Below are 24460 nucleotides of genomic sequence, written 5' to 3' on the forward strand. Positions count from 1 at the left end.
ACAACCAGTAAACACAGCAACAGCGAGGACATCAATTCTGCTGAACGCAAGTGTGTTTAAAAATCTGTGACATGATTCAGCTTTAAAAAGTGCAACTTGTCCCAACACACTGACATGGCTTCTTTCAAGCTTCTTCCTTGACTTATGGTTGCTGTCTGGGTCCTGGACACAGCTCCTGAACACAAAACACACCACACTGTTTCGCTGGAAAACAAAAAGCTGATATATTCTGCACATCAACACACCACTGAATCTATTGAACAGGCACTCCTGATGATGTTGTGCATTACAAACTGATGGTGTGGAGGTATAAAGACATGGCCATTCACACAATCTCTACAATCTCTACATCCAGCCCACATTATGTTAATGTGGCATAAATGTGAGGACATCTTGACCTCTGCTGCTTTGATGTTAACCATCTCGTTATCCATGCAAACAGCTTGGCTCTATATGCATGACCTGATTCTCAAAAGACGGAACAAAGTGAGTTTTGTATCAGTTTAATACGAAGCATGTCTTTTAGTTTCCCATGACGGGATGATTCTTTATTTTACGGGATGGCTGGCAACCTCGTTCTTGGTCAGTGAATGCACCACTTTGGTCCAAATATCTCAACAACTACTATATGGACTGTCATGAGATCTTACACAGATATTCATGTTGCCCTTGAGATTAGATGAAATCTTTTTGATGATCCTGTGAATTCCCCTCAGTCTCAGCTGTACTTTGTGTTTCGCGATAATTAGCAAACATTATATTTCCTAAACATCATTATGTTACCTTTGTCACCACTTTCAGAGCTTTTTGATGATTGATAGAAACACTGTCAGCCCATCAAAATCAATCCGAATTTACAGGGTGTACGTTGCTGAGACAGATGCACGTGCACCACGTGCCTGCGGTGTTTACAGGACACTATCATTCGTCAGTGTGGATGCACACATTGTTATCATTACAGTCCTTATCAGTCTTGGTATGGACGGCCCTTTAGTGTTATTTTTACCTGCCTCTTGTACGTCTCCAAACTTAGTGGAAATACACTAGGCTACTAATTTGCAGCAGTACCCCTTTAAAAACTTTGCGTGCTGACAGAAAACCTTGGTATGATGGATCAGAATACAATTACATGAACTGAAACTGGCTGCAATGAAAGGGCACGTAATTAATTTCATGAGTAAATAAGGTCTGAGTGGATTTCAATCAAAACAAAGCACCGCATTAACATCTATTGAACTCAAGGCTGTATTGTAAATCACTACTGGGTGGATAGATTACACCTTGGGCAACGACAAGAAGATAATGGATGTGTTTTTGTTTCTACCAACCTTGCCTGTGTTTTGTTCTCCAGGCTTAAGTGAAGTGTAGAAGTGACACATCTTCTAAAGAAGCTGATGTAAGCACAAACATGTAGAGACGCTGCTGGGAGACAGAGCTAGCTGAGCTTGTTTAGCAGAAAAAAAGCCCTGGGTAACAGGGCTTCAAACCTCTTTCTGGCAAACTCCTTTTTTTTTTTAAACACACAAACTCTCAGTGAGAAAGAGTGAACGTAAACTTGCTGGCCGAGGGAACACCCAACACCCCTGGCAGGTGGTGGTGTTGTGGCTTGATAAAGTCTGGGCCTCTTGCCCCCCCCGCCCCCCCCCTTCACAGGATCTAACAGTACACACTGTCGATAACAAGCACACGCACACACATTAGTGAACCCCGTCACCCCCACAGGGTTTTCACAGTATCATCACGGCAGGATCAGCGTTTCGTTCTGAATACAGCGACACTGACTGCAATAACACGTACTGTAAACTCAAATAACTCGGCTGTTGGCATTCTGGACTCTAAACGTGGGTGACGGGATAAGGGTCCCTTTTTTTATTTTTATTTTTTAACTTTAAAGGGACAGTTCACCCCAAAATGAAAAGCACATATTTTTCCTCTTACCTGTAGTGCTGTTTATCAGTCTAGATTGTTATGGTGTGAGCTGCGATATCAGCTGTAGAGATGTCTGCCTTATCTTGAATATAATGGAACAAGATGGCACTGGGCTCGCGGTGCTCAAAGTGCCAAAAAGTACATTTAAAAAACTCAACAGTGATGTCTCTTTTCAGAAATCATGACCCTGTCACTCAAGCTAATCCACAGACCTTGTTGTGAGCAGTTTCATGTAGGAACTATTTTCTTTCTACTGACTGCAGAGGAGAGTGTGCTTCTACTGCTAGCTCACCTAGCACCACTGAGCTAGTTAACATTATATTTGTGCGGTTACAAACACGAGCCTCTTGTCCATGAGTAGAGTCACACTTCCCTTTGTGCGGTGACACAGTTGGCAGGTGTAGTTTGGTAGAAGGAAAATAGTTCCTTCATGAAACTGCTCACAACAAAGTCTGTGGATTATCTTGAGTAACCGGTTTGTGATTTTTTGACATAGTTTTTTTAAATAGATTTTTTTTGGCGCTTTGAGCACCACAAGCCAAGTTCCATCTAGTTCTCCTAGATCTCCAGAACTGGAACTCACGACAAAACAATCTAGATTGAAAAACAGCACTACAAGAAAGAAGTAAAATCTGTATTTTTGATTTTCTAGGTGAACTGTCCTTTTAATCTTTGGTGCTTCAGTTTAACAATCAAAGAAGAAATCAAGAGGCATCTTTAAGTACAAATCTTTATTTCTATTTTTTTTTTTTGGTATGGCTTCTTTGAAGGGACTGTAAAAGACATCTTTATTGAAAAAATCTAGAGAATTTCTGACGCAACCAGTCGAGAATCTACAAAGGAGCATCTACTGTAGTTGCCGTGCACCCGGGCAAATCCACTGACATGGTGACAGGACAACAAACAAAATGAATACGACACCTGTGGATCTGCAGGTATGCCTCTGCAGGTTAAATGACATCAGTGCCACAACTATAGCCATAGTAACAAAGCTGTTTTAACTTAGTACCTCATATAAATACCTACATATAAATATTGTAAATGTACTTGATGACTGAAAACATTTTGCTGTACATGAATGTCCTTTTAAGAGTAACAATTTGTGACAATCTCAGTGAGAAAAAGGAGAAAAAAAAATACACTGGTGTTTGAGCTCAGTGTCAGCTACCTTTCAACAAGAGCGCTCCAGGTCCCAGTCGCCCACATACTGCATGTGATTATCTACATCCATTTGAAATTATCGAGACCCAAGTAAGACAGATTAATGCGACTGACTGCTGAGAGGCCAGTTACAAAGGGCTCTCTGCACTTGGTTCTGTGGCAGGCGGAGGGGGAGGGAGCACTTGAAAAATCAGGCGATTCAAAAAGGAGTTTCTCATTTATTAAGGCCTCTTTAATTAATAAGAATTAAAAAAACGTAGTCCTGACATCGCAGTCTCAAAACAATGGAGATCCCACTGTCATGTCTTTCCATTTTGTCCTTGAGGTGAAATCTCTCATCGTCCTCCTGTGTGGAGTTGAACGCTGGAGGCTTGTTCGTGGGGCAGTCAGTGCTCCGCCTCACTGTTGATGGTACTAGGATGGGAGCACAGATAGGCTGAGAGGCTGGCTGTACGCCTCCCCAAATCACCACCCTGTCTTCGCCCCTGTATCCCACATCTGACTGTCCCCCAGTGTCCTAAAGCAGCAGCTCCCTTCATATCCGCCCCAGATACTCTGGAGTCGGGAGGAAAGAGGTGTGACAGCTCTCCTATCATCAATATGTACCATGGACACACATAACTTACACTGATTGAGCCAAGAACATGATAACATTGATAATAATGGCATACAAATAAACATTGACAATGACATTAATACAATAATAAATGACGATAAAATAATAACAATAATAATAATAATAACAATAATAAAAAATGAAGTGTCAGCTTCTGGAAGCCCTTGGAAGCGACCACATACTTTATGCTGCTTAGCTTCCCAACCTGAACCTCGACAGTCCTCCAACCCCTCCCAACCCCTTTACCCTTTAACCAATGAGCAAACGGCTCATCCTGATCGTATAGTGCAATAGTCCCACCCTTTTTCCTGAAAGCCCCTGCTGACGATAGCCGGGTCACCCTGTCGGGCGTTTTGCCATTCTCTATCCAAAAGTTCACAACCACCACTCCCTCCTCATCCTCCTCCTCCGCCTGTACTGCTCCTTTATCTCCGCTACCCTCACAGGCTCACTGCATACGGTCCGGCTGGATGTGCTGCTGCGGGGCGTAGTGCAGGAAGGCCTGGGCCGGGCCGGCGGCGGAGGGGAGAGTGGGGTGGACGGTGGCTGGAGCTGTGGCGGCGGCGGCTGGCCCGGCGGTGGCTGTGGGGCTGGTGGCGTAGCTGTAGCCTAGAAAGCCAGCAGGAGAGGCAGCGTACGGGTACTGCTGCTCAAAGGCTGCCTGGGCGTACTGGGTGTAGGCTGTGCTGTAGTCCATGAAGGGGCTGCTGCTGACGGAGGTGGAAACCTGAGTGGGCAGCACCAGGCTGGGCTGCACATAGGCTTGTGGGTAGATGTATGGCTGGGCCAACCTGTACACAGACACAAAGACCAAACAGGGGGTTATTAAACAGGGGGGGGGCTGGAGCATCGAAGCAGATCTCAGGACCTGGCTTCTATTGTTTACATTGCTCCCAGAGGGCGGGCGTGTTGGGAATATAAACTCTCTGTTGGTGTTCTGAACTTAGAGAGTTCTCACACAGATATCCACTGTTATTAAAGACTAAATAGGCAGAGGCGGTTAGGAGGCGAAGGTGACTCAACCTTCTGTCTGTGTCAGTTAGTGAAACCTACAAAACCTGTTAGGTAGGGCCTCCTGAGGTAGACGGGAGGGGAGGAGTGGAAGGGGGGGTGAATGACAGAGTCAGCCGTTGCTGGCAGGTTTTCAAGCTCAGGCATCAACAGAGTGTTTTAACAGCTGCTGCTCTTCACTTGCTGAACACACTCAAACACACACACACACACACACACACACACACACACACAGACAAAAAAGGGAAGTACATGAGGACTGTGCAGAAGTTGCAGTCTCCTACTTCTCACTTGGTGTGTAAATCTCGTGCAGACTATCACAGGTGATGAAGCTAGCCAGGGGAGGTAATGGTGGCGGGGGAGCTCATCAGGGCTGGGTGCCAGGCTCCGCTGGGCCTCATGGGCCAGCTTTCAAATGTAGCTGATTAGAGCTGTGGGGTCTGGGGACTGTGTCATCTCTCCTTCTCTTTCTGTCTTTGCTTTGCCACTTAATACATGGAGGGAAAGGGAAGGGGAGAGGGCTTTAGAGAAATCTATTTTTAGTCAGGACCTGAAGTATCTCTCCTGGGTTTGTTGTCTAGAGGGAGGGATGGTTGTAGCAGAAAGGAGAAGACCCCCTCCTCCAAAAGGTGATGTAAGCCTTTATCTTTGTGCTTTTGGGGAAAACAAGACACACACCCCGATACAGAGACGAGATAGTCACAACAAGTGTCACATTGACGTATGCTCGTCAGCTGCATCTCAGTACTGATGAAAATCTTCCTGTTGTGGACTGTATTTAAATTACATTGTTTTTGTCTACAGACTCAATCGTAAAGAAGAAGAGGATCAGTAATGAGAGGCAGCCGGTAAGTCCACACAGCAAAAGATGGAAGCATGCATGGATAGGGGATATCATCACGCTCTCAAACACACACACACACACACACACACGCCATACACACACCCTGTCCACCCCCCTCCCTCCTCCACCCACCCACACAACAGTTACAACTGCAAACCCCAAACCATGCCATAATAGGGAAAGAGTCACACCGCAATCAGCCAAACCTCTTCAGTTCATATCACACAAAAAGAGAAAAGATAAAAAAGGCACTCCAATCCATCACAGCACACCGCACTGCACTCTCAAGCCATCACTGGCACCTTGGAGAGAGGCTGGCTGAGGGAGGGAGGATGAGGAGGAGGGGGCGGGCAGACATTTTCTGTCAAACCCCTCCTCGGGACTAGTCCTGCACTGTGGGCATCTTCTGATCGTCTGCTGGTACACTGGTCAGCTGGCAGCACAGAGCGACCATGGCAGAAGGTTAGATAGGAGGATGGCAGTGATTATTGTCAGCAACAGACCTTTTCATACTTGACAACAAAAACATTCTGATTGGGTCCCTTTGTATTTCCTGTTGGAGTGTTTAGCAGAGTATCTGTATGACATCAGCTTTAAGGAAGTAAACATGGACCCAGGCTGTTGTGTAGCGATGCAATTCCAGTAAAAGTGTGCAGACTGAATCATTTGATGTCACACTAACAGCAACAATCACTTTCATTGCCGAGATATGTTAAACTGGCACACTTGTTTATTTCTGTGGTCATTTTCAGCCCTAACATAGTGGTTAAACACTGGGGTCCAACCTATCTGACATTTCTACTGACATTTTATGTACTATGTGACTGTATGTACATTGCTAGTGTTCATAGAACTCAAAATCAAGTAGTCGTTGATAAATCAAATCTACCGGCAGCTAAGCTAAATGTACTGCTGTGGGCAGAAACTTGTTTTAGCCACCTGAAAGACCCACTTAAAAATCAGTATCAGTCTAAGTGTACATTTTATTTGGAGTATTTTTGCCGCTTTTCCTTACACACTAAACAGTCGAGGCAGTGGTAGACCAGCAACTCCAGTGTTCTGTGAAGTAAAATTACTGCTTTTGTGAATGAAGTCTGGTGGCTTTGAGGCAATGGCTTCAGTGGCCTGTCAGAAAAGGCTGTCTTACAGCAAGGTAAAGCACTAAAACTATTATATAGATATAGCGTACACTTAACCTTACTTCTTTTTCAGGTAAAGGTGGTTACAAACGCACAAATTAAGGCAGCACCGGCTAAGCACTGTTTGATTTAATATACAGTACAGGCCAAAAGTTTGGACACACCTTCTCATTCAATGCGTTTTCTTTATTTTCATGACTATTTACATTGTAGATTCTCACTGAAGGCATCAAAACTATGAATGAACACATGTGGAGTTATGTACTTAACAAAAAAAGGTAAAATAACTGAAAACATGTTTTATATTCTAGTTTCTTCAAAATAGCCACCCTTTGCTCTGATTACTGCTTTGCACACTCTTGGCATTCTCTCCATGAGCTTCAAGAGGTAGTCACCTGAAATGGTTTTCCAACAGTCTTGAAGGAGTTCCCAGAGGTGTTTAGCACTTGTGGGCCCCTTTGCCTTCACTCTGCGGTCCAGCTCACCCCAAACCATCTCGATTGGGTTCAGGTCCGGTGACTGTGGAGGCCAGGTCATCTGCCGCAGCACTCCATCACTCTCCTTCTTGGTCAAATAGCCCTTACACAGCCTGGAGGTGTGTTTGGGGTCATTGTCCTGTTGAAAAATAAATGATCGTCCAACTAAACGCAAACCGGATGGGATGGCATGTCGCTGCAGGATGCTGTGGTAGCCATGCTGGTTCAGTGTGCCTTCAATTTTGAATAAATCCCCAACAGTGTCACCAGCAAAACACCCCCACACCATCACACCTCCTCCTCCATGCTTCACAGTGGGAACCAGGCATGTGGAATCCATCCGTTCACCTTTTCTGCGTCTCACAAAGACACGGCGGTTGGAACCAAAGATCTCAAATTTGGACTCATCAGACCAAAGCACAGATTTCCACTGGTCTAATGTCCATTCCTTGTGTTTCTTGGCCCAAACAAATCTCTTCTGCTTGTTGCCTCTCCTTAGCAGTGGTTTCCTAGCAGCTATTTGACCATGAAGGCCTGATTCGCACAGTCTCCTCTTAACAGTTGTTCTAGAGATGGGTCTGCTGCTAGAACTCTGTGTGGCATTCATCTGGTCTCTGATCTGAGCTGCTGTTAACTTGCCATTTCTGAGGCTGGTGACTCGGATGAACTTATCCTCAGAAGCAGAGGTGACTCTTGGTCTTCCTTTCCTGGGTCGGTCCTCATGTGTGCCAGTTTCGTTGTAGCGCTTGATGGTTTTTGCGACTCCACTTGGGGACACATTTAAAGTTTTTGCAATTTTCCCGACTGACTGACCTTCATTTCTTAAAGTAATGATGGCCACTCGTTTTTCTTTAGTTAGCTGATTGGTTCTTGCCATAATATGAATTTTAACAGTTGTCCAATAGGGCTGTCGGCTGTGTATTAACCTGACTTCTGCACAACACAACTGATGGTCCCAACCCCATTGATAAAGCAAGAAATTCCACTAATTAACCCTGATAAGGCACACCTGTGAAGTGGAAACCATTTCAGGTGACTACCTCTTGAAGCTCATGGAGAGAATGCCAAGAGTGTGCAAAGCAGTAATCAGAGCAAAGGGTGGCTATTTTGAAGAAACTAGAATATAAAACATGTTTTCAGTTATTTCACCTTTTTTTGTTAAGTACATAACTCCACATGTGTTCATTCATAGTTTTGATGCCTTCAGTGAGAATCTACAATGTAAATAGTCATGAAAATAAAGAAAACGCATTGAATGAGAAGGTGTGTCCAAACTTTTGGCCTGTACTGTATGTGACGCAGGGGTTTTCTACCAGGAAATTATTGTAAGCAAACATCGTGATTCAGTCTATAACATCAATCTGTAACATCATTAAGTCAATATAGATGTGTGTTCAAGAAGATCAATAAGGGTACAGAAATGTGGAGTTGCAGTGTGAAATTCAGAATAACAGAAAATCCCACTTATGATATGACACAGCAAACAAAATATATATATAGAGCAGGGCTGGTAGTTGCTAAGAAACCTGCATAAATACCCTGTTCTTCCATCATGAGGAGAAAATTTAAGAAAAAGGTGATAAAATATCAAATAAAACCAGATAACAGTGGCCTGTAACAAGTAAGTGTGAGCCAAAGAAGGTAACCCCCACCCATCCATGAGCACAATCTACACTTGGCCCTCGCAGTGCCATTGAGCTACATACAAAGGGGCATTCACTCTCACGCACAGCTTTCAAAGATGACCATACATTAATGCTGTGGGGCACATGTGCTTTCACTCGCGTCATGTATAATGAGCCTGCCTTCTTCGTGGCCTTGGCAGTGTGTCACCACAGGCAGTTTGCCTTAATCTAGGCTTAAAATCAAGTGACCTTGTTTGGATAAAATGGAATAGATAATAATGTAAATAATGTAAGCCTGAAGGGAGTTACGGAGAGACAAAGCACTCCTGTATTACATCTCTGGTGTGTGCAGGGAGATGGAGCTGTAACTGTAGCTTCTATATTAAGAGAAAAGAGGGACGGGGAGCGAGGCAAGTTGGGGACAGTAGTGAGCTCCTGGGGCCACAGAGATGCCAGATGCCAAGTGGATTGTGGGGCAGTGGCAGGGGAATGTGGATGACGGCCAGAAGATCATAGGTCAGCTGGTTTTGTGCTGACGGCCAGTCTGGGTTTGACATAGCGTCACTCTGCGGATGGCAGGCCGAGACACAAGAGGGACACGCTCATCAGGAAACATTCTGATGCCCATGAACATTACACAAACACAGGCCGAGGCAATCATCATTATCAAGGCAGCATAATGAGCTGATGTGAAAATCCTGGGCGATAACACACTGAGCAGCTAAATATTTCTAGACGATAACACAAATGACCTTCAGCGCATGACTCGCTGCAACACAAAGTGTGAAAACAGACGGGACGAGACTGGGTGGGGGAATTCAACAACACCTTACAATACTTGTAAGACGACTTGATATTCCTGCCTTCCCTCTTTGTTTGAGAGGATTGTGAATAATCTTTGGCGGCAGGAGGGAAAAAAGGTGTTTTGTTTGGCACCTGTAGTGGTGGGTTTCCTAGGGAGCACACTGCCTCATTAAGCATTAGCTCCAGAATACACCCCCAGGTACCCTCCCCCTCAATCTCCTCTTTAACCCCCATCCCCCGCCTCCTTCCTCCCAGTCTCACAGAGGTGTCAGTTTTCAGCGTCTATCTAACACGCTGGTAGTGGCAGCACTTTAATGGTAGACAAAGTAAAAATCTGTGCTCAATGAATAAAAAGCCATACATGTGATGTGGGAAAGTGGAGGGACGTGGAGGAGGTGATGCATGAGGGGAGATGAGTCTGCAAGCACACTGACAACTCCTCCCCTCCCCATCAAAACAATGTTCCTGGCCTCAGTGACCCCCACTGGCCCTCACAGTCCACAGCATCTGCTGACCACAGCTATACATACACATACACAGCAGCAAGTCCAAACCAGCACACCACGGCTACACGCAATCTTCCAGACCAGCACTGTTCCAAACCCTACTTCAGATCACGTCCTCGCGCCATATGTTGTCGAGGGGTATAGGGTGGGGGGTGAGAAAAGCCACTTGTACGCTCTGCATCTTAGGGAGGCCTGCGTCTGTCACCCGCCATACAGAAGAAACCTCAGAGGCAGGCAGACAGGTGCTCTGTGCGCCTCTCTACGTCTCCGGGGTGGTGGTCATGGGAGATTAAGGGGGTGTAAAAGGCTGTAATACGAGCCAACACCTGTCAGGCGCATGCCTCAAAGCAGCACTGTGCTCCACATTTCAAACCCTCAGGGTTTTGGTGCCATCCATGCTCACTATGGTAGCAGGAGCTCGGACTAGGAGGGACTTTCCAGTGTCCTGGTCTTGGAACATGATGGGACACGTCCCTAGTGGACTCTCTACATTAATCATTCAGACCCAGGGAGATCATACAGAAGCTAAAATACACTTGTTACGTCTTTTTTGGGTTCATCAACTTGAAAAACCACCAAATGTTTATTCTTTTGTCCCTTTCCCTGTGGACTGTCCTGGGATTTCCAAGAAGCTCTTTGGCACTCACATGCTTTTAAGTCTTATACTGGATAGAGCCGCAACTAGTAATGATTTCATAATCTTCCAGTTATGTTTTTGATTCACTGAATGATCATTTAATTCATGGAATGTGGGAAAGTAGTTAAAAGAATCCTTAAAATTTCCCAGAGGGCAAGTTGACGTTTCTAAAGCTGGATTCAGTGAATTTTTGTCATTTGTGCTTTTAATTTGTTATTGACTAGTAATTTTGTGTTCATCAACTTAATGTTTCTGCTCTACCCTGAAGATATATTTTGGGCTGTAACTATTGATTAATTTCATTACAGATTATCTGTTGATCATTTGTTTCAATTAAAGAAATAAGTTAGTCCATAAGATGGTGTGTGAAAACAGCGCTTGGTGAATTGCTGCTTTGTCCGTCCAAAATATCTTAAATTAATATGATTAAAAAATAGAAAAAAACAGCTGAAAAAACTCTCATATATAAGAAGTGACAACCAACAAATGTAGACATATATTTTTGAGAAAATAAACCATTACCTGATCAGAACTTTTGATGAGTTTCTGTTGATCAAATACTCACATTCTTTAACACAGAAATGCTTCTCTAAACACTACGTGTCAAAACATGTACATAAAACAGCTTTGTAACGTTGACTTGACTTCTTGTGGTATTTTAATCTCTGGGACAGATCTGAGGTTGCGTGTGTATGAGTGGCGGTGAGGGATGATATCGGAGAGCTGAGGGGGGTGAAGAGACTCATTACTGCAGTGTAATGGTCATTAGCTGCTCAGCAGACCACGGCTCCTAGACGCTATCCAGGCTGTTTCTACAACACAGCCACCTATTGAAAGCCCTCTCAGTGACAGAGTCCACTGAGGCAGGTACATGAGCCAAGAGGCTCCTGACAGAAGTCAACAAGCGAGTCACACGTTCACCTCTGGAATGCTCTTCTATTACCGCAGATATGTGAAACATCACCCAGCCCTACAAAACTCAAATATGCTAATAGACTTCTTGTGGAGTTGCATGTGGACACAGAAACTGACATGTACTCTCCAGAGGCCCTGTTTGTCAAAGAAATAGTAGCCCAGTGGCGTCCCACAGAGTGTAATACAAGCACCCACTCCCGCTCACTTACCCATACTGCCTCTGGATGAGTGCTGGGTGAATGGGCTGCACTCCGATGGATATGCCTGGAAGATAGGAGGCCGGCTGTCAGACACACACATTTGCATTTACAGAGGAGGACCGGAGAACAATACACAGAGGGCACGGAGAGACAGAGGCAGTGCCTGTTTCAAACCTACCACAAATGGAACAACAGCTACAAATGCGAAATAAGCAGCAATAAAACATGGCTGACATAACTCAAAGTTATTTGGTATGTAAAAATAAAATATGCAGCATATGGACAGAGGGGCTCGGTGACTACTTGAATTTTATTTTCAATCACGACTTTGGTTTCCAACTATAATAAAAAAAATAATGCAGATGAAACCAATATATTGAAGCATTCTGTTATGAACTGACGCTCTTCTTTTGACTTGTGTTATAAATCAAGCGCACTCTTTCCTTTACAGCGGTGCACTCAGTGTGGCCAACGTTTCGCTAGATTTAATGATTTTCAGACCCTTTTAGTGACTTTATTTCTAAAAAGCAACTAGCAACAAATTTATAGTCCTGTTCAGAAAATCCACTGTTAAAGACATTTTTTAAGCTTAATAACTGTGTGATTTTTCTAAAGTGGGTAAGTAATCCTGACCTTACTTTTGACCAAAATAGTCATAATTATGATTTTTGCAATAATCAATAATCAAGCCCTCATAATTGATTGTCTAATTGGACTAAGACTGTCTGAACCCTGTATACCTGCTTGCAGCTCTTGTTTTTTACCCACTATCACTGTGGAATTTTGTTTTATGTCACGGATATTTTTATGTTATGTATTATTTTCTAATACGGATGGTATGATTTACGATTTTATCATGGATCGCAATAGAAAAAACACAATTGTGTCATAAGTTTCCATTATTAAGATAATCCCAAATATTCTCATCATTGTGAATATCGGTGAAAACAGACTCACAAGATGTTTATAAGTTTTTTTTGTTTTTTTTTTATTCATGGGGGATTATGATTTATCATTACATTATTTAAGATTGTTTCTTTTTACTTAAAGGAATGTTCAGAGTTTTAAACATATTTTAATGATTATCCAGATAATGTTGTGAACTGCAACTATTTTGGCCTTGATAATCGTGACATGAAATTTCTGTATCATCCCATGCCTGTGCTCTAATCACCATTGTTTGATGTGGATGGAAGTGCCATTATTTCCATGAGGTTCTGACTGATTTAACTGAAACACTGTATATCTCACCTGTCTGTATGCTGCGGGGTTTGGCACCCAGGTAGGCCAGGTTGACATTGGCCTTCCTGCCATCAATTATGGGGTTGGGATCCTTGCAGGCTCTCTCTGCTGCTCCTCGATCTGTCATCGTCACCTGGTGACAGAGACAGACTCAGTTAAGACTCACAAAATCATTTCTCCCATGTAACGAACAGACGGGTAGCAGGGTGTCCCCGGGCTGGTGACACATTAACTATTCAAGCAAAACAAAAACAGTTGAAATGCATAAAACAGGGCTTGGTCTGTTGGTCTCATCATAAAATCCCCCCTCAGGCTTTCCACTGTTTAGATTCTGTTTCTGTGAAGAAGAAGGGAAACTACAAACAAAGCACAATGATAAGCTTTGAAAACTGCCCACAGCAGCAGTAGCCAGCCACTTGACTGCCACTCAGCCACGAGCAGACCTGCTGAAATATGGTTCTGGGAAGAGCAACAAGGAGCTTATCCAATTAGGGACAAAATATTAAGGAGATTGGTATTAGTCCACCCCTCCTCTCTCCCTCCTGGCATTAGACGAGTCCTTCTGGTTTGATTGCCACGTTCTGCCAACTCAGAGGGTTCAGTCACCTCGGTGTGTGGACCAAGCTGCGAATGTAGGCCACCAAGGCTCGCATTGTTTAAGGAGGAGGTTTTTAAAAGCAGTATGCCTCTTCTTAGTGGAAGGAGTCGGAACAAAGCCCACTCCAGGGCCTGTGTTGTGAACACACAGGAAGGAGCGAGGCTGTGTTTACACTGTGAAGAGCCTTGCTGTGGGGGGGTTCTACTAATCCACCTCTAAAGTGTGTTTAGAAAGAAGGTGCGCTCAGCTTTGGGGCAACTCCCTCCCCTCCTGCTGCTAGCTACCTCTCTGACTGGAACGCTCAGAAAACAGAATAAGCAGGTTGCCTCATGCCACACAGAAAGTGAGCAGAGTATGAAGTGCTGAGCTGCGGCGAGTATGTACATCTTGTCCCAGGCAGCACCCACATCGCCCTAAGCCTGTCTAACCTGAAACACCAGCCTCAATAGCTGTTGGATACCAGCTAGACTCACAGGACAGCTTTCCTCTGAGTTAGGGAGCTGATGTGTAAACACCCAGAGCAATTGTTTCACAATTCTGCCTTTAGAAATAAACACGCACACATAACAGTTTTCCATTCCTTCTTTGGCCTGACAGTGTATTAGTGCTGATGTGTCTTTTCAAGGTTCTGGTAAATATTTGCATTTCTTGTGCTGCTTCTGTTCTTTGTGTCAATGACTATCGTTGTCTGCCTCAGGCAGGATAAGTCACCTATTATTGGAAGTTTAAATTAAACACCACAGCGGTCCTTGGATATTTCTCATTAATCTGACTTAAAGCAACTGTGGCCAAGGATACAATTGTGATTAATGTAGCGGTAAACAGCACTTTTCCCCACCCCACACCATGAGCTAAAATCACACAGAAGGCTATATGAGGTACAACTTATCACTTATGTTTTATGAACTTCAAAGTATCTTCAATGGCTTGGACCAGTGTCCACAGACTCAAACAGATGAGATCAAAGGGGAATTTAACATAAATTTGTAGAATGCAAGTGAGCCAATTTGTTGATGCAGGAATTTCTCTCTCAGCAGCCAAGATGTGATGCAAATCATGTGCTACGGCCGACTGCTCTGGTCCTTGACAATGGAGGGCAGGGTGTGCAAGGTCAACCTCCCCACTGCTTCAAAATAACCATATAAAGCAAGCAAGGAGTGCACACTGTGTGTCTCTCTCTCTCTCTCTCTCTCTCTCTCTCTCTCTCTCTCTCTCTCTCTCTCTCTCTCTCTCTCTCTCTCTCTCTCTCTCTCTCTCTCTCTCTCTCTCTCACACACACACACACACTCCCAAAGCCATAAGATGGGGCTGCTCTGGGGTGAGTAAGGGGGGACTCCACTGGGGGGGTTGGACATCAGACATATGTTGAAATATAATCTTCTTAGTTACCCATCAACTTGTGTGATCCCTCATCCTCATTAAGCTAAAATAACAGCCAGTCAGGCGGAAAAACAGAAGTGCTGTGCAATTATGCGAATAAGCTTCAGTGGAGGATTACCTTTGACATGTATCTGCATGATTACATACAGTAAATATAACCAGTATGGCTGTGTGTGTGGTTATTTAAACTCCCACATGAAGAGAGGAGGAGACACAAACACAAGCAAGCAAGTGCAGACACTAAAACAAGAGTTTTAAAGACAGGAACTTAAGAGTATGGCAGAATTAGAGCAAAGGAGGAACATGCAATGTGATCTGATGGTGTTAAAAACTGTGAGCTGCGTGTTGGTCTCGCGCATGGTGTTGTTTGTACTCACAAAGCCGTATCCTCTGGATTTACCGGTCTGTCTGTCCGTTATCACCACAGCCTCGTCAATGTCCCCAAAGGCCTCGAAGTATTTTCTCAGTGAGGCATCGTTCGTGTGGTACGGCAGCCCGCCGACAAAGATTTTGGTAAAAGTAGTGTCTTTCTGAAGCGGTGTGGGATGCATGACGTCCAGGGCTCCGTTGGTGAACTGATGCAGAAGCATTGGTCAGCCGGAGAGAAGACCGGAGGCACGCTGAATACACACTAAGCGCTTAACAACGTGCCTGCATCAGTGAAACAAACAAAAATAAATCAATATGTTACGCTGTAGTTTCCCTTCCGTGTTGTGACCCTCGCTCGAAGTTGTAGCAACCTGCTGACAGCTGTATCTCACGCTGCTCGAGCTACTCCGGTCGCGTCCAAACTGGTTGCTTCGTTGCCGCTGCGAGAAAAAGTGCCAGGTTTTATACGCCGCGCAGCAGGACACGCCCACATAGAACTCTTGACCAATCAGAGTACCCACTGAGTGCCAACTTGCGCAGCGGCTCCTCCCATTGGTCCGCCTTCCCCGGCGCTGTGCTGCACCTGCTTTTGTCCTTTTAGGACACAAAGAAAAAGCCGTACTGTACGACAGAAAGCGCGGCTCCGCCACATGGTACATTGTACTACTGTAATGAGGAAGTAATTGTCTTGGCTTCTGGCCTGAATCACCGTTTCAAACTTCCAAAAAGCACTCGTCAAAGTCTGCTGATTTCCCCACGACTTCACTTTGTAATCATGACATGGCACTTAAAGCCTGACTGAGCACTAAATACAGGAGCTGTGAGAGTGTACTTTAGTGCAGCTGAAACAAAAGGACACAAACCACACCACTACTAAAACACAATCAACTCTTTAACCTGATTTTGTAATCTGGATTGCTGGGTGCATGCTGGATTTGTAACCTTCACCTTAAACATCTTCTATCATTAAAGGGAAACCACATCACAGACACAGTACTTGTGCGTCTGTAATAGTGTTAAGGTAGTCATTTTTAAACCTTCCTCATTTGGTCTCATGAATATTACAAAGTTGTAAAAAAGGTGTTACCTTTGGACTCATTTTTTACAACTTCACACCACTGTTGTTTTACTATTTTACCTTGCATTCCACTCTTCTTAGGTATGCAGGCTCGGGGACTGTGTTATGCCATATACATGTTTGTGTTCTTGTAGTTATTTATGTTGCACGCTGATCCTAGAAACACAATTCTGCATCAAAACTAGAAACTTGTTATGCCTTGCACAGATATATAGTAAAATGACAATAAACTGGATTGACTGATTGCTCTATTAGAGTCTGGGACAGTGTCACACTACAATTTGAAACATCCATCTTTATGTATAAAGGTGGTGTGGTTATTTCTAACTCCTTTTTGAAGCGGCAGTGTCAGAGTTCTAGGACAGATACACATGGCTGTCTTTTTGTGAAAGACTGGTTAAAGTACAGTATGATAAATGTCATTGGGCCCGCCACAACAGGCCACCTCTTATTACCTAATCATAAAAGCAAATGATTGGCTCATTTTGGAAAAAAAGGAGCAAGTGTGCACTTGAGCTCGAAGCTTTTTGTGTCAGTGTTATGCTTTCTGCACGCCCCTGCGCGCAATTCATTAACACTAATAACCTCTGCGTAGGAGAGGGCAGATCCAAGCGTCCACAGCAACAGGTCAATCCAGCAGTTTTAGAACTGCTCGACTGTCCAAATAAAAAATAATAACTCTGCTGGTGCCTGTAGAAGCCAGAGACTCGGCTTCATTTATGATCATGGGTGCATTCAACCTGGACCATCAGTTAAAAGAAACTCGGTGCAGCTTCAGTGAACAGCACAGGAGACAGTGATCTGGAGGAGTGGTACCAGTGTCCCCCCACGAAAGCTGAGAGGAGCTGGTGAACTGTGGCAGCAGCTTATCTTCCCGCCCCCGGTGCCTTGGAGCTCCAATGCTAAGTACCAAGGGTCAGGCTAACAGGGAGGTGATACTCTAATGACCTCAATAAAAAGGCATTTAATTCACACCTTCTCCTCTATGAACTGGTTCACTCTTCACACATGGCCTTTGTAGCTGCCCATACTACCTCATTCATATCCTCTTGATAAATCTCCCCCATTTCCAGCTGTGGTTCCCTCAAAAGGACTTAACCTGGTTGAAGAACCCCACTGTCCTGCTTTGATCTCATTTGTCCTGCTTAGCTCCTTGACCTCTCAGCTCTCCCACTTCTCTGCAGGTGACTGCCGCAGTTTTCACACTTAAGGCTAAATGTTCCCCCTGGTGGTTAACTCCGGTTAAAACAAGCAGACAGGAGGGGTCATTGTGATACAGATGTTGTCCAATGTTTATCATTTTGTGTTGTGATGATTCCAATGTCAGACCCACATGATGAGAAGATTTACAGCTGAAACACGAGATAGTGGTTGATGGTTTCGCATGCACAATACAGTTCTGTGAATCCCAACAAACATTACACAGCCAGTACACATCATTTTTAACCTACTCCCTCAGGTTGGAATAAACATGTTCAAATCTAATAGTATGCACTTAGTTATTTATTATACATCCCAGTTTCATTCATGGACCTAAACCACGGAGTAACAGCAGATCTTAAGAGAGTGAAGAGTCTTTGGAAAGCTGTAAAGAATGAGGAGCTGGACACATTAAAAAAAATCGAAACATCAAGATGAATGACACATAAAGCCCTCCCCTTCTATGATGACCTCTACGACCAATTGTCACGCAGCTGTCATCAACGCCAGGTTGGGTAGGCCCCTCTGATTGGTCCATGCACAGTACGCAGCACCGCGGCATTGGTCCAGGTGTTTGCCGAAAGGAAGGAGTCTGTCTCGAGCGTATACACACACTAAAGCAGCAGGTCTTCCGCATTTCCCCACAAGAGATGCGACTTGGCACGACGAATCTAAAGACAGGAGGCAGCGGTCAGTCACAAAGAACATTTGTCTTCATTTTTGTCAAGTTTATTTCTGAGAGGGTGATCACTGCATCCCTTGTTGCACAGAATAAACAGTATCACAAATATCAATCTTTGCATGGCTGTCAATTCATTATAGATCATTGCTTGCCTATGCTCAATATTTCTTTTCTTTATGTCCATGCCCATAATTTAATAAATAACACTCCTTAAATAAGTTTTTATGTCAATAAATACACTGCAAATGCTCACTGCTTAGCAGCTAAATGCTCTAAAAATAGCCAGCAGGTTTCATCTCAAGATTCCTGAATGCACAGGTGCAAATGCAGCTTATATAAACTATTACAGCAGAAACCACACAAGCCTTCACTCAGGTCAGTACAGTACCATTTCCATACAAAATGGCTACTTGTAGCAGTACACAGCATTGCTGAGATCTGAATCCTGTCTATCGTAACTGCCCACATCCATGCATGCCACTGATCGTGGGGTGCCTTGAAAGACCCCAGTGAGGAAGTGGGGCAGCCCGTACAGCGACCGCGGTCTCCCGGTTAACAGACAGTGGCTGCCCTTCTCTCACCATTTCTTGTTCCGAGGCTTCAGCTCCTCGGCAGCGTTCCTCAGGAAGATGTAGTTCTTTTTCTGGGGGTTGTAGTATTCATGGCCCTAAGGAATTTACATGAGAGCACACAATACCACAAAATGTAAGAGAGGGCCAACAAGAGGTGCATGCCAAGAAAACACTTGCTCACAACTTTTGTTAAGATTTTACGCCTCTTACCTTCGACCAGTCGTAACTGGAAGCATATGCAAAGATGTTGCCGTTGTGGTTGAAGCAGCAAGCTGTAATGGGCTGGTCGAGCTGCTCTGAGGTCTTCAACTTGGTGCGAGCGTCTTTGTCCCAGAAGCTGAAGCGTCCGTCTGAGCCCACAGTAGCCAGCGTGCCATGGACAGGATGGAAGGAGATGGCATTCACCTGATCGGAGAAAATGGAAATCAGTAGGTGAGGTATCATCAGGAGTCAGTGAAAAGATAAACAAGGGCTATCTAACAAGATGGTGTCTACCTAATTATTTTTAAAATAATGAATATAAAAAAACAAAAACAAAAAAAAACAAAAAACACAACAGGGAATAATGCAATTACTCAAAGGCTACAGCAATTATATCATAACGGGTGTGTTTAAACATGCAGATGACATAAATGTTAAGCCATATTCACATTAATAATGACTTCAGATTTTGAACACTGTGCTAAATTAAACACTATTAAGAGGCCTGTTTAACATGGCCATGACATCATGATGTGACCCGTCATAGAAAAAACAGAGGTGCAATTAATTCAGGGTGTCTACAGACATCAGACACTTGAATTTAATGCTTTTTTAAGACCTTTTCAATTTGTTTCAAGCATTGCTGGTAAGTATAAAGGTTAGTGTCTGTGTGGTCTCATGCAGAGGAAGGTCTTATGTAGGAATACAGTAATTAGAGTGAGTTAGGATAATCTACATTTCACAGTTAAGTTTAGGTTAAAGTAAAAACACAGTATTAGGTTTAGTGGTATGTTTAAAGATTTGTAACATCAGTAATGTCAACTTTCATGCAAAAGAGCTTGACTCATTTTGACAAGAAGAAATTAAAAGATGGATCATGAAATTATGGACTGTTAGTGGCAATTAAGATCTCACAAATTCAAATTTAAGACTGATTACTTTTAAGGCATATGCTTCTAAAACTGAATTCAAGACCTTTTAAAACTTTTTAAGGACCTGCAGAGACCCTGTAATTACATTCAGCTTAGTTTTACTAAATATGACAAGCAAAAAATCTGCTGTGAAAAAGGTCTATGTAACACGTTGCATCAAAACAGTTGACAATAAAGTCCCCAAACTGGTATAATTTGTCAATGTCCCAATAAAAAATGCAATTTAAGAGCACAGGATACATTTCTTTCACAATGCCAGCACTGTTTTTGAAATTCAAAACTCACAGCATAGATGTCCTGTGGAGTGGTCGTGTTGGTTCCATTCGACCTGTGGCACTTAAAGGTGAAGTTGTCTTTGGCTCTGAAAGAAATCAGGGAACACATTCATTTCATATTTTGCTTCGGGCCTTTGACAGTAAGAGCAGTGCTTTTTAAATTATGTAAAATCAACATAGTAATAAAACATGCTTGCACTTCACTTGATTAAAGAAACATCTGTGGCAAGACTTCAAAAAGTTCATTCGCTGAAAGGAAATTGATTGTTTTAGACACTCACGGATTGGGAGGGTTGATATAGTGGATGGCCACTCGACCCTCAATGCTTCCCAGTGCAAAGCCTGTGGGCTTGTTCTGCTTGTCCTTGAATATGGCAACACAGCGGTGCTGCAAAATCAGGGCAGAAAAGTACACCAGATTAAAAGACAGTCATACATTTAAAGTAAATACCTTAAGTCCATCTTAAAGTCAAAGAATATGGGTGAACAGAAAACTACCAGAATGAGTGGCTCCATCCATACAAGGAGATATTAGAAGAGGAAATATTTCATAGAGGAGGAAAATTCACCTGATGTTTAAGAGGAGAGTCTATTCTGCGAAACTCAGACGGCTGGTTCTCCAGCTGGTACACTATCAGGCCTCTCTCAGCTGTGGCAACCACCGCCATGGGGTACACCTGCATATAACCAAGAGAAAAGTTAATAACACACACACAAAAAAGTCACATATTTAATTATCTACTCGCCAAGTATTCATGTCATACTCTTGAAAAACCACTTACAACATCTGCACAGTAGCATCTCTCTGGCATCTGCAGAGACATCATGGGGTTGGGAGAGCGGGTGTCCCAGAACTGAACAGAAAGACAGAAAACCTGTCATGTGCCTTTGTGCTATATAACAAAGTTTGATATGCCACTTCCTGATCAGCTCCTGATTGTGGTTGTAGTTATGCATCAAGAAAACAAGTCTCAACAGTGGCTACCGCCGATTGTTAATGTTCCAGAGATGACTGAAATGAAGTTTACCTGAAATCTGTTTTGGAAGCATAGTGACTGATCCTATTTCATTGTCTTGTCTTTTTTCTAGATGTTCTTGGACCCTAGCTGCAAAAACCAAATGTATATTTTTTCAGCAGATGTGCTGCAATGTGCTGTTGTACCTTCAGTGTTTTGTCCCAGCTGCCAGTCATGATGCAGCTGTAGTTTGGGGCTTTTATCCAGTGGATTGCTTTGATCGGACCATCATGCTGCAGAGAGAAGTGGTGAGAGGTGTAAGATGATTCCTGCTTCATTCTTGTGACCACATAGTTGATGTGTAAGCTGGAATCCAACCTGTGCAATCTGCATTGCTTGATTGCTGTTAAGATCCCACATCTTGGCTGTTTTGTCACAGGAAGCAGTGAAGACTTTACTCCCATCCTGGTTAAAGAGGTTAGCACATCATAAATTATTCCAAGGCCCAGCAGATGGCATCTACTACAGGGCTTCAATTACAGTGTATTTGAAGACTTACATCACTCCAGCATGCATCCAGCACTGGACCTGTGTGCATCTGTTGGGCTTTGGGGACAGTCTGTCCATTGTCCTGAACCTCCCAGCAGCGGACCTAAGGTCAGATGATACCACAGTGAAGTTTTGTTTACTTGTGAACATAGAGTTATCCAGGAATGAGTCCTAACACCCTGAAATGAGTTAGCATTTCAACACTCTCCTTTGTCTCAAAGTTGATGGGTTTTTGAATGGGTTTTTGGTTAGATGCCTGAGATAAGGTCTGTGGTTAACACAAGATGAAGAGACTTTCACATCTTGTTCTGTGACATAAAATATGCTAGGAAATACCCAACTTGTGAATTTTGAAGCTTGTATGTGTCTTAAAAAAGGTGGTTGCTCCCAAGTGGCTAAATGAGACTAAAGAACATCATCAAGCTGAACATGGCTTTTCAGCCTCATTGTGGTGGGGATGTTAATGTCATGTCACCGTGTGTAGTTTGTATATAACCTAACATTAGCTTTTTGCCTCTGGTGATTGCATTTATGCTTAAAAAATCCTGTGGGAAAATGATCTTGATTAACAAAATGTGCAAGTGTCATCAAAGTTTGTTCTCCACAAACTTTTCTGCTATAACTCAAAATCCAACAGAGAAATCCTACAGGTGTTTTGACATGGGAACTAGAGCAACGCTAACTTCCATGTCGGCCTACAGAAAAACATCATCCCTCCAGTACTCTACAGTACAGGCTCATTCTCTAGTGCAGATGTAGTCCTTCATGAAAGACAGGCTTGGTGAGGTGATCCTCCTGAACCTCAACTGTACTCAAACCTCATTACAATTATGATCCATAAGATATAATAATATATTTACTACTGTACACCACCATTATTATGAGTGAATAACTGACTCACATCGTTGGCCCAGGATCCCCCAATGAGGAAGTTCCCTGGCATGGTGGGGGGACTGAATGCCAGACAGCTGATGCTGTCATCTGGAGGCGAAGTCACTTCAACATCCTGTTGGACAATGAACGCACAGTTTTCAATGACCAATCGCAATGTATAAAACCCTTGTCAAAGGCCTTTGTCCTTTCCTATGCTGTTTTACCTTCATGGGATTATGACTGTCTGTTGCGTTCCCAAAGACACCCGTCCCTCCTGTCCCAAACCCGGAGGCTGTCCCAAATAAACTCATCGTGCATTAACCTTTTTCCTTATGCACGCCTGAGAAAGAGAAGATACAAGCACGGTGTTATTTCACACAATAGCAGACTACATTCATTTGACTGCAGTTGTTGAGCGCAACAATATCATAAACAGCCAAATCATGGTAACAGGTAAGGACCATTAGGTGATGCAAACTGGATGTAGCGTTAAATCCAAAAAGGGCGTGCTGTGTAGATTGAAAGATAACTAACATCACAGCTTTCACATAACACGAGATAGCTTTCGATTCCTGACATGTATCATTGTACTCAGTTAGCAAGCTTATCGCTAATCAGACAGGTCACATATCGGGAAAACATGAGTAATCGAAACCATAACAGTTGACACCTGACAAGACGTAGCTGGGCAGCTAACGTTGATGCTAACCAACGTTTCCTCAGTTACCGTAGCTACCGTTAGCTTCTAAATGCTACTGTTAGCTAGCTTGTTAACATGGTAATATAAGGGCAATTTAACCGTGTGTGGTATGTATAATACATTTAAGCATACACACTTCTGTTTAACCATTGTGTTGGTCAGAAAACAGACAAGATGATTCAACGCTTGCTGACGTTAGCTTAGCTAGTTTTGCGACCATAACGTTACTGTGGCAGGTAGCTAATGTACCGGACTAAGAACTGTTCTGTGAAATATTTACAAACACCTTATGTGAACACTTCACCATTTGAAGAACTGTCTCATAACTGCGTGAGTATACATACCCAGAAGTTGTTAAAGTATGGCTATAAGCCGTAATGCTTTAAGTGCCAAAACAATTTGGCGCATCAGAAAATGTGGCGCTTATTCCTCGGGTGTGTCGCAGTTTGGTGACGTATTCAGTCGGTTAAAAAAAACAAAAAAACATGCAGTATCACGAGTGAACGCTTGGGGGCAGTGTGTGACATCAAGTCTCTTCACCCTTCAGAGAAACTCAGAGCTGTGTAGGAGTATGAGCTGCTGGGTTTAGGGTGAAGTCAGGTAATGGGTGACATCAGGTAAGATGGGACTCTACATCTTGGGCTCTTTTAATATTAGCAGTCAGTCATCACTACAGGGATTGTAGAGTAGAACACCTGAGCGTTGGCTCCTTTGAAAAGAGCTCCACAGCCTACTGATAGTCAGACGATGTGCTTTATGCTTGTTAAAGTATGAAACTATCATTTTGATTGATCTGAGATAACCAGGATTGGAACAACAAAGAAAAGAAAAAAAAAAAACAGTGGTCCCACAACTTGCAAATTAAGCTCTGTGGCATTCTGATTTTCTCTTTGTGGTAATAAGAGTACTTCAGTTAAAACAACAAGGGTATAAAATTGTTGTAGGATGTTGCTTTTTATTAACTGTTTCACTTATAATCAATTTTCTTTC

At 43.4% G+C, this 24460-nt stretch overlaps 2 protein-coding genes across 3 annotated transcripts; both read right to left on the reverse strand.

The window, feature by feature from the left end:
- Nucleotides 1–2645: 2645 nt before the first annotated feature.
- LOC117256867 (RNA-binding protein 38-like) lies at nt 2646–15900 on the reverse strand. The gene is made up of 4 exons (XM_033626599.2): nt 15461–15900; nt 13115–13238; nt 11873–11927; nt 2646–4497 (listed from the first exon to the last, which is right to left on the reverse strand). Exons 1-4 carry the CDS (start codon nt 15671–15673, stop codon nt 4155–4157), a joined length of 735 nt encoding a protein of 244 aa, XP_033482490.1. The 5' UTR covers nt 15674–15900; the 3' UTR covers nt 2646–4154.
- A 2110-nt stretch (nt 15901–18010) lies between these two features.
- Nucleotides 18011–23932, reverse strand: rae1 (ribonucleic acid export 1). Of its 2 annotated transcripts, XM_033625824.2 has the most exons (13): nt 23815–23932; nt 22995–23110; nt 22799–22903; nt 21908–22000; nt 21727–21813; nt 21555–21641; nt 21175–21246; nt 20962–21069; nt 20674–20780; nt 20403–20478; nt 19195–19389; nt 18994–19079; nt 18011–18401 (listed from the first exon to the last, which is right to left on the reverse strand). In XM_033625824.2, coding segments are annotated over exons 2-13 (1104 nt in total). In that variant the 5' UTR covers nt 23082–23110; nt 23815–23932; the 3' UTR covers nt 18011–18400. The 2 variants fall into 2 exon arrangements, with proteins under 2 accessions (XP_033481715.1, XP_033481714.1); XM_033625823.2 differs by lacking the exon at nt 18011–18401 and having other exon boundaries at nt 18990–19079.
- Between the last annotated feature and the right edge of the window lie 528 nt (nt 23933–24460).

The sequence above is a fragment of the Epinephelus lanceolatus genome, chromosome 1 (genome assembly GCF_041903045.1).
Source record: "Epinephelus lanceolatus isolate andai-2023 chromosome 1, ASM4190304v1, whole genome shotgun sequence".
Lineage (NCBI taxonomy): Eukaryota > Metazoa > Chordata > Actinopteri > Perciformes > Serranidae > Epinephelus > Epinephelus lanceolatus.

Bases quoted from the DNA above. Each gene is read 5' to 3' on its own strand.
- LOC117256867 (XM_033626599.2), bottom strand. From the start codon at position 15,673: ATGCTTCTGCATCAGTTCACCAACGGAGCCCTGGACGTCATGCATCCC. The intron at 13,239-15,460 runs GTGAGTACAAAC...CTCTGTCACCAG, and splicing joins AATCCAGAGGATACGGCTTT to GTGACGATGACAGATCGAGG. The intron at 4,498-11,872 runs GTAAGTGAGCGG...GTCTGTGTACAG, and splicing joins CTCATCCAGAGGCAGTATGG to GTTGGCCCAGCCATACATCT.
- rae1 (XM_033625823.2), bottom strand. From the start codon at position 23,081: ATGAGTTTATTTGGGACAGCCTCCGGGTTTGGGACAGGAGGGACGGGT. The intron at 21,814-21,907 runs GTAAGTCTTCAA...CTCTTTAACCAG, and splicing joins TGGATGCATGCTGGAGTGAT to GATGGGAGTAAAGTCTTCAC. The intron at 21,070-21,174 runs GTAAGTGGTTTT...GGTTATATGCAG, and splicing joins GATGCTACTGTGCAGATGTT to GTGTACCCCATGGCGGTGGT.